General features: G+C 39.4%; 1 protein-coding gene across 1 annotated transcript; it reads right to left on the bottom strand.

Annotated features, from left to right (window-relative positions):
- Positions 1–5,391: 5,391 nt before the first annotated feature.
- On the bottom strand, positions 5,392–14,295 carry DHRS7C (dehydrogenase/reductase 7C). The gene is made up of 6 exons (XM_042833462.1): positions 14,142–14,295; positions 11,448–11,560; positions 9,388–9,598; positions 7,332–7,424; positions 6,072–6,227; positions 5,392–5,600 (listed from the first exon to the last, which is right to left on the bottom strand). The coding sequence occupies exons 1-6, from the start codon at positions 14,293–14,295 to the stop codon at positions 5,392–5,394; spliced, it is 936 nt and encodes a 311-aa protein (XP_042689396.1).
- Positions 14,296–14,636: the final 341 nt, after the last annotated feature.

The following is a 14,636-nucleotide window of genomic DNA, read 5'->3' as shown; positions in this document are numbered from 1 at the left end:
AAGCTAAGAAAAGTGAAGGCATGCACCCTTGTTTGCAGGAGATATGCTGTTTGGATGAGTTAAGGAGCTGTGGGAGGAGGTGAGCAGGCTGCATAGCACAGTGGGTGATGAAAAAGAGATTAACAAGTTATTCACAGGATGCTGCAAAGACAAGCACCTGAACTTCTATATTCACAGAAGAAAGTGCAGCTGGAGTCAGCTTGCTGTAGGGTCACAGGACTGAGAATGCTGGGTGCTTGTAACGTCCAGTAAGAGGAAGATGGCTCTTTCTCCATTAGCAGATCTGCAACTGCAGAATTGGTTTGGCCTCTGGCATCAGGTAAAGAGTGGAAGCTCTACCTGGGGTGCGCTCAGAGCCAGCAAATCCTGAAACATGCAGCAGCATCAGTGTGTGACAGCAGTGGGAGACTGTCTCCTTCAGGGACTGAAGGCCATTTTCTGGTGATGTGATAACATATAGGGATGTTTGCTCTCTGTTGGAACATTGCATATAAAGTGTTTCAGGGAGACTGCTGAAGTCTGTCCAGCCCTCAGACAACTATCCCCTGCTGATTACCCATTTGGACACCAAAGATACTACTGGGGAGGCCTTGAGCATGTCCAGAGTGACTATACAACTCTGATTTGAGGGGGAAGGTATAGGACATGGGGGCCCAGGTTGTGTTTTCCATGACCCTACAGGAAGAAAGACTGACTGGGTGAAGGGCCTAGATGCTGCGGACAACATTTGATTTTGCATAGCTGGTCCAGATGACAGGCTTTGACAACTGTAGCACCCTCTCTGAGGATCAGGAACTGCTTGAGGAGACAAGGGCTATTTGGTAAAGCTGGACAAAATAATGTCATTGATGAAGCTGGTCAACATGTTGAGGTGAATGTTTACTAGGAATGATGGAAAAGATAAATTATGTCATTAAGCAGGAAAGATGGAAAGAAAAAGGTACAAGGTGACAAGTGAGACCTCAGGAATGACAGAACAGGATAAAATAAAACTAATATCAAGTGTACATACACAAATCCAAGCAGCCTGTGAAACAAGTGAGAGGAACTAGAACATTGTATGCAGACAAAGAACAGCAGTGTAATTGAAATGAGAAATGTGGTGGCATGGATTGAGTGATTGGATTACCATGATGATTGAAAATCAACTCCATGAAGGGTGACTTGGGGATCTTGCTGGACATCAAGCTGAAAATGTGCTTGGCAGAAATGCCAACATTCTAGGCAATGCTCATCCTGTTCCAACCCCCTGCTGTGTGCAGGTCACCAACCAGCAGCCCAGGCTGCCCAGAGCCACATCCAGCCTGGTCTCGAATGCCTGCAGGGATGGGGCATCCACAGCCTCCTTGGGCAACCTGTTCCAGTGCCTCACCACCCTCTGGCTCAAAAACTTCCTCCTCATATCCAACCTAAACCTCCCCTGTCTCAGTTTAAATCCATTCCCCCTTATGCTATCACCATTCCCCTCTTGTTTCTACTCTCCCTTCAAGCACTGGAAGGCCACAGTGAGGTCTCCCTGCAGCCTTCTCTTCCCCAAGCTCAACAGGCCCAGTTCCCTCAGCCTTGCCTCACACAGAGCTGCTCCAGCCCTCTGCTCATCTCAGTGCCTCCTCTGGACCCGCTGCCAGAGCTCCACGTCCTTCCTGTGCTGGGGGCCCCAGGCCTGGACGCAGCGCTGCAGATGGGGCCTCACAGGAGCTGAGCAGAGGGGGACGATCACCTCCCTCTCCTGCTGGCCGCTCCTTTTTCATGCAGCCCACAACACAGCTGGCCTTCCGGGCTGCAGGCGCTCACTGCTGCCTCATGGCCAGCTTCTCGCCCACCAGGACCCCAAGTCCTTCTGCGCAGGGCTGCTCTCAACCACATCTTCCCCCAGTCTGTATCAATACCTGGCATTGCCCCCACCCAATGGCAGCACCCTGCACCTGGCCTTACTGAACCCCATTGGGTTCCCATGGGCCCACTTCTCCAGCCTGTCCAGATCCCTCTGGATGGCTTCCCTTCCCTCCAGTGTATCGACTGCACTGCTCAACTTGGTGTCATCACAAACTTGCTGAGGCTGCACCGGATGCCATCGTCTGCCATTGGCGAAGATGTTGAAGAGCAACTGTCCCAACACTGACCCCTGAGGGACACCGCTTGTGCCCGGCCTGCACCCTGACACAGAGCCATTGATCACAGCCCCTTGGCTGCGACCAGCCGGCCAATTCTTCACCCACTTCTAGGAACCTTAAACATAACAAACCCAATGCAGCATCTCTAGGCAGTGAATCGGCTCTTCATTCTACACTTCATTGCAGAGAGCACTGTGGAACTTGCTTTAGCAAGATGTTAGGCATTTATACCACCAAATATATTGGTGTTTATATTGCAGACCATTTGACCCAATTAAGTTTGATGGATATGAAATCTTAGTAAGATGTGCTCAGAGATACATACAGACAAAGCTATGATTGTGTTGGTTACTCAGAGTGCAGCAGAAGTTAACGGAAGAAATAAGCACTTCCAGAATGCAATTTATGTAATTTACAGCACCTGTTTCTTTCCACTGATATTAAGAGTAACAAGTGCAGCTGCCGTCTGAACTAAATGTCCCTTCTTTCAGTTTAACGCCATTGCCCCTTGTTCTATCACTACCATCTCTTAGGCTTTGTTGAAGGCCACTGGAAGTACTTACGGGAGAAATGAAACAGAAAACTTTGTATTAAATAAGACAATTCCCTTGGCGGGTAAAAACAGTTCAGAAATGTCAGAGGATAAACCTTGTTTAAAAAAAGAAACAACAACAAACCCACAAGATTATTGAAAAGTGTGACCCATTTGAAAGGTCACCTAATCCTTCTTTTTCCCCAGGCAGGATAAGCTGAAGCTACATTGCTTTTTTACAGATGCTTCATTAATCTGTTCTTTAAGGCCTCCAAAGACAGGCATTCTAAAATTTCTGTGACAATTTATCCTTAATGCTTAACTATTCTTAGCAAAAAATTCTTATCCTGCAAATCTCCTTTGCAGTTTGTCCTGCAGCAACAGAAATGGAGAACAGTTTAGTTCTATGCTGTTGGCAATATATTTATGTATTTGAATATCAGATATAACTTTCTTTTGCTTTCTAATTTCAAAATTTCTTGATTCTTCATGCCTTTGTTATTCTCACAATTTTCACTTTCGTTCTGTATAATGTTCAATGTTTTTGAAGTGTTTGAAATGAACCAAGAATTTCTGCTGATATTTAGGAAGTGCAAAGGGGAGCAAAAAGATCATTTAGCTTATTTTAATGGCAGATCTACCTGGCTTTACAGCAAAGTACATTAATACATACTTAGCTGCGATATCCAGATTCCTTGAGCCTTTTCTGGAGAAACTGCCCAGTTATTTCATATTTTGTCTTTGTGGAGCTGAGGTTTTGCTATTGCTGAGGCATAGAGTCAAGCACATCAGAGACCACAGTACAGTTCTTTTGTTTAAGGGAACAGAATTCTGATGAGGAGAAGAAATATACACAAAATGGATGTTTGACTTCACTATTAAGGAACATACAACAATAGAAGCTCATATCTCCAAAAGAAAACAGATTGAGGTCCAGTGGGTAATGCAGAAACTCACTGCTTATGACTAATTGTGGACAACGTCCCTGACTGAAGTAGATGAATTTTTGCTTCCTGAGAACAGAGCAACTGGACTTGTGATATGAGAAAAGGTTAATCTCTCCACCAGATAGGAATATATTTCTTTGCACTGAGAATTTTCTTTCACATTTGGTGATTCTTACTGACAGGAATAGGCATATTAGTGCAGCTGGTATTAACTGTGTGAGTAACTGGCCTTTGCTGTAGCCTTAAGTGTAGATTGGTTGCATACTTTAGGAGTATAAAGGGGTTCAGCAGATAAGGCATTTTGCCAAGATTTGCAAAAGAGCAGGTGGCCACTTATGATTGCGTTGATGACACAAGAGATGCAAGAGGAGGATTTAAGAGACAAAATTTAAGCTTTCAGATGTGAAACTTAAGATCAGAACACTTCTGCTTTGGCTTTATTTACATTCTGGTTCATCTCACAGGGTAAGAAAAAGTACGTATTGAACTGGAAAAGTATGATAGGGAAGAGAAACCTTGTAGCTAGGAGTGAGAGAACTTCGGTGAATTTACACAAGTGACATGAATAGCATTCATGCTTACACTGGATCTGCTGCATAATAACCTCACATAACAGAAGGAACAGGCAAACTCAATTTTCAGTGGCCATTAGAAAAGTATCTCAAAACTAGGATTTTGTAAAAGACATGCAGAAGAAAAGCACAGGATAGTAATGCAGGAAATATACGTAAGCCTGTTTATGAATACAGAGTATTTATCTATCTTGAATACTTCATGCAGCTGTGGCCTCTCTGTCTTAAAACAACAACAAAACAAGCAAAAAAACAACAGTAAAACCCCAAACAGATAAGCTAGGAAAGACATTAAGAAAAATAAGAAGCCCTCCAAAAGAGAGGGCAAAATGACAACAGGGCTCTTCAACTTGGAAAACAAGTAACTGCTTGGAAAGTATGATGGGTATGAATGACAGAGAGTGAACAAATTGAGAGTGATTTTTGTTCCACAGAAAAAAAGTAGGAGATATCAGAAGATACTATCTGACATCGGATTTAAAGAAAGCATAAATGAATATGTTTTTAAATGTATGATGAGTTCCTGCCTTCAGGGATGGAATATTTTAACAAGAATTCGAAAATACTTGTGCAAAAAACTGATAGAAGGGATAGTTTAATAAGATGCAGAGACGGATGCATTGTGCTTGTGTAGCAGTTGTGAGAAACTAGAAGATTCTAATCAACAGCATTATTCTGTATTTTTGCCCCATTCTTATATTTTTGCATATGTTCTGGGGTCCTGTCACAGCTGAGGCATTGAATTAGACGAGCTCTATTTGGAGGTCAATATTTGAATATCCATTACAAATACTAACAAAAAACTGTATCTGGAGAACAATGTGACGGGGCTCCAATGCCCATTTCCATTAATTTGTATACCTCTGTCTCCCACATCTCCTTCCATCTCAATCCTTTCATTCCATTAAGTCCCCATCAATCCCAGCTCTGACAGATTATTCTGATAAGTTGTTACAAGTCCCCAAAGCTTTGACCTGCCCATTTATATTGAGAATTGCTCTGTAACAAGAGTGATGGTGTTCCTATCAGGTTTTCCCTTGTTATATTCACTAAATCCAGAAGAGTGGAAATCTCACAGATGATAGGGTGCCAATTGTAGTGAATCACTGAGACACTGGCAGGTTTAGGGTAGCAGCCTCCTGCTTTATTCCACCCATACTGGTAGCAGAAATGATATTTCAAATGTAAACATTTTTCAGGTCGTAAACAGGGAGAATGAAACAAAATCAATTTTCTTGTTCTGTCTTCAGTTTTTCCCTAATCCCTGAGGCAACAATGGCAAAAAACATTTCAGGAAAGAAGGTGCGAATGTAAACAGCTGCTCTGGGTATAGGGTTGGCCATCAGCACCTCCTGCTTCTTGCTGCTCACTGTGCGCAAGACTTCCTCTGCCACCTCTGCTGGGTGCACACCATAAGTCACCTTTCTGAAAAAGACTGAATCAAAGAGAGAGGAATTAGAAGTACAAACAGGCAGGCACAACTGAGGGAATTGAGAAGATAGACAACTAGTACATCAGTCCAGTTAAGTTCATATAAACTTTCATTTCTTTACCCTCTCCCTTCCCTTCTTTTGTGCTTCCTGACCAACCACACCAAGATTTTCCCTAAGGGAAGAAGCAACCTGAGCACAGCTGAAATCTCCCTTCTATCTTTCATGCTCTTCTCAACCTTCATTCTCCATGCCATGCTGTATTTTTTTCTCACATGATGTTGCTCCTTTCCGTATATCTCCTCTTTTTAATATATTCGTCTGATCTCTTCAATCTTTCTTTCCTTTTGTTCTCCTAACGTGTTCATCTTGTTGTCTTTTCCATTTCTTTCCCTGTGCTCTTTTCTTCATAAGAAAAGCTTCCATACATCTATATGGAACTCATCCAATGTCTGTCTTGTTTCACCAAACCTTACATTTCCAAATTGATGCCTCCCAAGTGCCAGGTGCTGGCTGATGATGGTATGAACAGATGAAGGTTGGATTGACAGTGCTGACAGAAATATCAAATTCTTCCATTTCTGCTCTAAGACAATCAAAAAAGCCTACAGCAGCGTGTTTAGAAGCAGCATCTGAAAGAAAGAAAAAACACGTGGATGTTTGGATGTATGGATTTGGATGTGTGAGGAATTCCATGAAACAATAATTTTTAGAACATTAATCTGGGAATGATTATCCAATAAAGACAAAAGAATAGTGAATAACTTCACTCAGTGAAATTAGGACATATTTAAAACAAACAGAAGAAATGGAATTTACAAAATTAAGTTTTGCATAAGGTGCAATATGAACCTCCCTAAGCATGTGAGAAAGCATGTCTGGATTCCCCAATCATAAATATTAAGTCCTGAGTTAAGAGTAGTTTCTCTAATATCTCTACAGTTTGAGAACATCTTTAGTAGACAGACAGTTGTCTCTGAGATGAGTGTCCACCACATCTGATGCTGTAATTTGTGACACATTAGTAAAATGCAGTAAAATACACAGCTGTTTCTGGAAGACAAGTTGTGTATTTTGCAAATAAATTCGGACTTGGCCCTGCAGCAACAATTCCGTATGTTTTCAATATTAAAGTTTATATTTATAAACTTATATTAAAATAAGAGTTTATATTTATAAACTATATTTATTAAGTTAATATTTTTAAAATTAAATAATTTATTTCTTCTTTTGCTTCTGCATGACCTTTTTTTTTTCCCTTTTCACTTTAATTCAACCACTCCTTATCTATGAGCCTCTTTTTACAGTACTTTGTTTCTCTGTTCTTTTAGGGAGTGGGAGTGAGAGAGGTGTGGTGAAGCTTAGCTTTCTATCAGTGTGAAGCCACCACAAGATATTAGAGCTAAAGGCTCATTGTTCCCTGATTCCTTCCCAAGAACTTTAAAAATTTGCTGTCACATTTGATATCTATGTATTCTCAAGCACCATAGGCAGCAGTCATGTTTCACAGTACTTTTAACTATTTTTTCTTGAGTTTGACTTTGAAAATGTTTCAGTCAAATACATTATTAATCATCTACTTAAATTTGATTAATTAAATTAAATTAAATTAAGAAGGCTGGAAATTACCACTTTTAATATCTAAATATTTATACATTAAAATGAATATTATGTGAACATTTTTTTGAATTTATGAATTCATAAAAACATACCATATGAATGAATGTATAACTTACAAGCTGCACGAAATGGGACTCCTATTTTTCCTTGAATACTATTAATTAAAACTATTTGGCCAGTTCTTCTAGAAATCATGTTGGGAAGAATGGCTGAAAAAAGAAATGGAAAGAAAAAGCCAAATAAGTAAAAGAGCTTAATATCTTCAGAGAAAATAAATGACAGGTAAAGTATATTTAGCAAAATTTAATGAACAGTAAGATCATAGAATCATAGAATATTCCAAGTTGGAAGGGACCATAGCAGTTATCAAGGCCAGCTTCTGGCTCCACTCAGCACCATCCAAACCATGTGACTGAGAGAGAGATCCAAATGCTCTGTGAATCCAGCAGCTCAGGCCCGTACCCACTGCCCTGGGTAGCTGTTCCACACACACCAATCTCTGGTGCAGAATCTTTCCCTAACCCCCACCTGATCCTCCCCTGATGCAGCAAACCAAGGTATCTCATCTACTCCTTATACGCCTTGCCCTCCAGCCCAGAGCAGAGCGCGACGATCCCTTTCCTTGCCAGTGTAGCTATACTTTGCTTAATGCATTCTAAGATACGGTTGTCAGTGCACACTACTGACTCATACTCAAGTTGCTGTCAATCATAACCCCTAGTTTACTTTCTGTGGCACTATTCTACAGCCTCTCATCTCTAAATTTACATACATACCCAGGGTTAATCCCATCCCAGGGGCAGGATCTGGCACTTACTACTGTTAAAATTCATTGAATTGGTGATTTTTCATTCCTCCAACTTTTCTCTGTAAAGCCTCTCTACCTTCAGATGAGTTGATGGATCCTCCCAATGTAGTGTTGTCACTTAGCATATCTTCAAACTAACTCATCGATGAAATTGTTAAAGATAACTGGCCCTAACGTAGAGCCCTGTAGAACCCTGCTAGTGACTGACTACCAGACTGATGTAACTCATCCACTATAATCCGTTGGGCCCAACTCGTCATCTAATTGTTCATGCACTGCATTATGTTTTTGCCTAATCATATGCTAGACATTTTGTCTGGAAGGATATTGTGAGAAACAGCATCTAAGGATCTGCTGAAATCCAAAAAGATAGCACCAGCTGGCTTCCCTTGGTCAGCTCAATGGATGATCTTGTCAATAAAAGGAAATTGGGTTAGTTAAACAGGACCTTCCCCTCATGAATTTGTATTGTCTGTGACCAATTAATACATCATCCTCCAGACATTTTTTAATATCTCACAGCATAATTTTCTCCATTATTTTACCAGGCACTGAAATGACACTGAAAGGCCCCTAATTTCCAAGATCATTGTCAAGATCTTTTTTTTTTCAAGATCTTTGCTTCCAGTCAACTGAGACCATTCCAGATACCCAAGATTGTTGAAAAGTAATTATGACAGGTATCACAGTGCCATCAGTCAACTCTCTGAGTACCCTGTAACCAATGACTGCATTGTCTCTCTGGTATTTTTCAATAATTTCTAAAACAATTTTCCCCATAATTTTACCAGGAACTGGTGAGTCACCATCTTGTCTGATTGACCAATAGTAGACTTCCATAACGACATCTACTTATTTGCTTGTACTTAAATCCTTATCCAGAGGCTTTCAAATGTGTCACTGCCAACTGCAAGCTCTGTGCAATTCAGCCTCTCCATCACACACTACTCCCCACTTTGCCTGCACTGTCAGTCCCCTCTGAGGAGATCGTAACCATCTGCTGTGACACACCAGACTCAGGACTCTTTCTGCTAGGTATAGCTTGTATTAAGTATCATAGCTCTGAGATGGAGTCAAAATTTTCATAGCAACAAAGGCAGCAAGCACAGAACTGAAGGAGTCACCAAAAGGAAAAACAAGTAGACAAAATTTTTTTCAAACACCTACTAATATATTTTCAAGCCTGATTTATTTCCAGGCTGATTTTGATCTTATTCACTTCAATTGCAGCCCACTCATGTTCACATGATTCTGTCTGTAGTGAAGAAGGCAAAGTTAAATGCTAATGCATCAGAATAATGCTGGTGATTTGGATCTTAAACTTCAAGTTGTGACAGGAAAAAAAAGGAAAAAAATTAAAATACCTTTGGTTAATGTTATAGGTCCAAAATAGTTGGCATCCATTATCTTTTTATCAAGTTCCAATGAAATGCTCTGCACTGCTCCTTTTACCTTCATACTTGCATTGTTGATGAGTATATCCACACAACCATAGCAATTCAGGATTTCCTTAGCTACATCTTGAATGCAGTCTATGTCTGAGATATCCAGAAGAATGAGCTTTGGTGTATATGTCTAATAAAGGAAAAAAATATTCAAGGATTTGAATCATGGCACAGTTTTTCCATATTGTGAGAACAGCCTTTTGCATAACTTGAGTGGATAGAAGCTGCAGGACAGGAGGCCTGTGTGAACATAAGCTCAAGAACAAAATGTGGAGGCGGCAAAACTGCAAGACTCGTTGCCAAGTGAAGAAAGCAGAACAGATGTCTTGTTGTTGAAGATAAGATGGCAAAACAGATACCTCAGCTCAGTGTAACGTCAGTGGAAACCAGTTTGGGCTACCCTTCCTAAAAGGTTGGAAATGTACAGCGAGAATGATTGCTAGCCTTCAATTCACAACCACCAGAGATGTTGATCATTTCTTGGAGTTTCTGCCCATGTGCTTGGAATGTAATGACTACGTATACACTATGCCTTTAAATATGCAATTGCTGCTTCTTTTCATGTGCATGTTGGTGGAGCGATCTCCATGCACCCAGTGCTGTAATAAAGGAATACTTGCTCGTCAGAACCCATTGGCATGTAAAGTTACTTTGTTGGTTTTCTCAGTTTCAGATTCCTTATACATAAATTATTTTCTACTTACAATTTCTATTTACTCTTAAAAACAATAAAATTTACCACTGTATCTGAAGAAAGTGCATTATTATTCTTACAGAAAATCTTCATTTGTTCCTTTAACCCACTCTGGAAAGAGGTTAACTCAGTAATAGGTACTCTTGTACTCTGAAATTCAGATACAGGTGCATAACACCTCGGGAAGAGTAAGCTGGAATAGCTGCATCCAATAAATGCAGATAAATACACATGGGATGACTCCTATCCTTCCTCTTTTCATAAACAGAACTCTGTAGAAATTTGTTGACCACAGAACCTTAGTTAAAGTGCTTTGAGAGATGATCCGCGTATATAAGAGGAACTGAATGTACAGGGGAAATTGGGAGGTGGGAATAGTTTGTTTAACTATAGGTAATCCAAACCACGTGTATTGTTTCTTTCAAAGATGTAGATTTTATCAGCTGCAGCACAGAGGAATGAACTCTGAGAATTTTCACATATTACTATGCTGAAGTACAGACAGGTCCCTTAGTCATACTTAATGATTTTTCCCAGTTGATTACACAAATTAGCACAAACACAGTATTTCTTTGTGAAGATGAATAAAGCTCACTGTAGAAAAAGGGTGACATGTATTTGTTGGTCTGGTGACAAATGGCTATGTAATTTATGGACTACTTATGCTCTGAAATGAGTCTGATCACAGAAGGAAGGATTTTCCATGGGCACCAAAGAAACATCTCCCAAAGAACCACCTCTGACAGCATGGGAAGCCTTTACTGGTCTCACATCTCTATTTGCATGCTTAGTCAGTGGTAATGAGCGAACTTGTATTTATGTGCTCCCATAACCTGCAATCTGAGAACTCTCACAAAGTTGTAGAAATATTTAAGATTAATGAAATCCTTGGAACCACCTCCCTTTTCTTGAACACTCAAGCTATGCAAAAAAATGATGGCAGTTCACACAGTGAAATGGAGAACAACATCTGAATTAACATGTAAATCATTCTACCTCGCATTTCTAGTTGTCTGGCTTTGAGCAGGGATTCGTTCAAAATTCAGGTCCACTCAGGAGCTTTTGATCTTATTTTTGACATATTTTTGACATCATGCTCTTCAAAACTTCCTCTCTTTCTCTGAACTGTGCTGGGTGTATTTTGTGGATGACCAAAATCACTGCTGGTGTCTGAATTAAGCTCCATGTAGACCTCATTTTAGTAGATTTAAAAGCAGTTTTTGTACCTGAACAAGGTTTTTACCTCAACTTGTCAATTTTCAGAGCACTGCGAGGAAACACTTACTGCACTGGGGTCTGCCACGCTAATTAAAGCATCATACAAGGCTTCCAACTTCTCCCATGTTCTGCCACACAACACAAGCCTTGCTCCTCCTGAATGAAACACTTGAGAACATTCTAGGAGAGAAAGAAGTTCAAAAGAAATAATAACAATAGTAGCAATTTGATTATACCCATTTTAGTTGAAATGGGAGGCTGTTTTTGCTAATGATGTTGAATCGTTCATTAAAAATTCATTATTTTTTGAAGGATAAAAATATGAGAAAAAAAGAATTTCCAAATATAAATGAGTAATAAATGAAATTTTATGAATATTTTTACCATATTAAGGTCATCACAATTAATGGTATAGCATGATGATACTCTTTAGTTGTGGTATATAATTAAGAAAAGAACAGTGTGACAGTTAATGTGTTAGAATAAGAAAAAAAGTGTTTGTCTTTCTTCCTTAACTGCCTCCACCTGTAAGTACAGTGTAATGAAAAACATACACAAAAATACATTTATGATGTTGCTACATGTCAAAATCTCACAACAATACCAATACACCAACCAATCCCAGAAAGCAGAAAACTAGGTTTGGGCACTGTCTTCATGAAACTTTCAGGCACATGAAACTCATCTACAATTCTGAGAAAGAACGGTACATAGAAATTTAGCAGCCACTGTCCTATAAATGAGATGAAATAGCAGCTGGAAGGTCTTTCTTACACAGACCCTTATTATTCATCAATCTTCCCAGGACTCAGTGGAGGCAATGGGGACAACCCTGAGCTACCTCTGGTTCAGACAGGATTCCTGAAGCCTTCCTGAGAAGATCACTGAGAAATTTCTGTGTACGCTAAGATGGAACTGCTTTCTCTACATACAGACAAGGACATTCTGGACTAAGGATTCACAACAGTTTAAACTGTCTCTGGAGAAGATTCTCTCTTGCTAATGCAAGTGAGCTAGAATTGTACTTTTCTCAAACTGGTGGCTCAATGAAACTGGCAGTCAGTACTACAGTTTCTCATGCCTGAGCATCAGCCTGAAATATCAGGTTGAAGCTTTTTGATGGTTTGTGTCTGACTGGTTTTCTTCTCTAGCTGATGAAGGGAGAATACATTCTTCACTGTGCTTCCCGTTTGATCAGAGAAAGGCTTTTTAAAAATCAGGGACATCTTCAGGGATTAACTGTCTGTTGTACTCCCCAAGAGGTCGTAGGGCGCCTAGGGATATGCAATCTAGCTCAGCTGAATTGAAGAAGTGGTTCTCAGTTTGGAAATGTGTCAAGATAGTCCTTGCAATGAGGAAAAGTACACGCTTGCCTTTTTTTTTAATCTCTTGTAATATAAATTGTATTGCAGATAGCCTGTAGGCATGACACAATGAACACACTGCTTTAAATCAGAAGATCTGCTTTAGGTGCAGATAGACAAGTAGCTGGCAGTGGGTTACGTGTGCTGGCAGGATTGAAAATTAAAAGGTCTTTTCCTTTCATGACTTATTTTCTGTCTAGATCTTCAAAATCCTTTCAGCCTTGAAACCCTTATATTTGGTCCTTAAATTAAATCTGTATGTCATTTGCATATTCAACACTGGAAGAACAGGAAGATGACCTTACAATTACTCTTGCTTTTCCCGCCTCTTTGATTTGTTTTGCTTCCTATGACCCTTCTTAAACAGGCAACATTATCCACTCTTCAAAAATATTTTTCTTCATATTTCAGTAGCTGCAGGAAAATCCAGATATTCTTATTTTTTTTTTTTAAATTTCAATATTAGAATCTTAATATCTGTATGGAAGTATTTATATAAGCCTTCTGGACCCAGGTTCCTACCTCTATAAACATTTTCAGTGGAAACTTCTATTTATGTAATGTTTGTTTTTCACAGTTGTATTTTCATGAATTTTTTTCATTCCTTTTTAGAAAAGAAAAATTTTGTGACTTAAAAAGATTATTTATAGCTACACCAATATTTTTCTTATTAACTTAACAGGGCAGGTTTATGAACAAAATTCATGAACAAGATTATTTTGTGATCAACAGCAAAAGGGAAACCAGTGATGTATTTCTCTAGACTCTTTTGAGTTACGGCACTGAAAAAGCCTGGGAATCAAGTTTCATTAGCAGTCATAAACCACTGAAAACATCTTCATCATTTTTTTGTTACTTTTTAAACTTTGACACATCTCCATTTGTCCAGAAATTCTAGTATGTGGAAAAAAGAATTTTGCAGTTGCCTAGGATAAATAAATTAACTACCACATATCCTTTCCTTTCTTCCACTGAACACACATGGTCAGACCTCCCTGTTGGAGGTTCTGGAGGATATCAAGGGAAAAAGAGTAATGTAGGTGATAGAGGGGCAGCAATTTACAGGGGGAGAAGGGTGAGTACTGTTACAGGGAACAGAAAAAGTGGAAGCCTTTAAGGGCTTAAAAGGAACAAGTAACAGAGAAAGGTGACACCAGTTAACGCTGATTTGCTGCTACTCTACAGTGACAACTTATGGTATTAGATCTCAGAGTAGCAAAGTGCTAAAAATATCACTTAACATGGTTATAAAACCTGCTACTCTGTTCCGTAAACTCAAAGCTCTGCAGTTCCTGAAAGTTCATCTGCGGTTCCTGTATCTGAGATTTTAAAAGTACACTTGAAAGTCATAGACACTGTTCAGTTCTCTGACGTGGAGAAGAAAAGAGACAACTCACCCTTGCCTAGTCCAGAGATGGCATCTGTGATCACCACCACCTTGTTCTGCACTGCTGATTTGGACACTAGCCATATGACTGTCTGGTAAATATAAACGATTCCACTGATCCCTAGAAGAAGCAATGGTAGGGCAAACACAGCAAGAATACCCATATCTGTGGAAAACAAGAGTCCATATTAAAGTAACAGTAACCATAATATGAACTCATAATTTTCAAGTTTCTCTTATCTACAAAAGAAATGTTTCCATGCATAAAAAGTCAGTAATCCCAGCATAACAAACACATAAAGCTGTGGGAATATTATCTTCCAATCAGCAGTTTCATATTAACATAAGTTAATAAGTCCTTTTGCTTGTTTCTCCATTTTCCTCATTATTTCACATTTTAATGAAATCTAGATTTGTAGATTAAAAATGACTATTGACAAAACAGAATAAAATTGCAGTTCAAATATTGCCAAAGTGGCAAGTATTGCCAAATATGGCAAAGTAT

Source organism: Centrocercus urophasianus, unplaced genomic scaffold, assembly GCF_019232065.1.
Source record: "Centrocercus urophasianus isolate 14NV4802_14NV808 unplaced genomic scaffold, USGS_Curo_1.0 seq_41, whole genome shotgun sequence".
Taxonomy (NCBI): Eukaryota; Metazoa; Chordata; class Aves; order Galliformes; family Phasianidae; genus Centrocercus; species Centrocercus urophasianus.
The sequence above is the reverse complement of the archived record's forward strand: the minus strand, read 5'-3'. Positions and strand labels throughout refer to the sequence as shown.

What these genes read in the sequence shown, in the direction of transcription:
- DHRS7C (XM_042833462.1), bottom strand. Translation starts at nt 14,295, where the DNA reads ATGGGTATTCTTGCTGTGTTTGCCCTACCATTGCTTCTTCTAGGGATC. An exon ending in GCGTGGCAGACCCCAGTGCA is followed by an intron (nt 9,599 to 11,447) that starts GTAAGTGTTTCC and finishes TTCCTTTATTAG; the next exon opens with ACATATACACCAAAGCTCAT. An exon ending in AGTCCCATTTCGTGCAGCTT is followed by an intron (nt 6,228 to 7,331) that starts GTAAGTTATACA and finishes TCTTTCTTTCAG; the next exon opens with ATGCTGCTTCTAAACACGCT.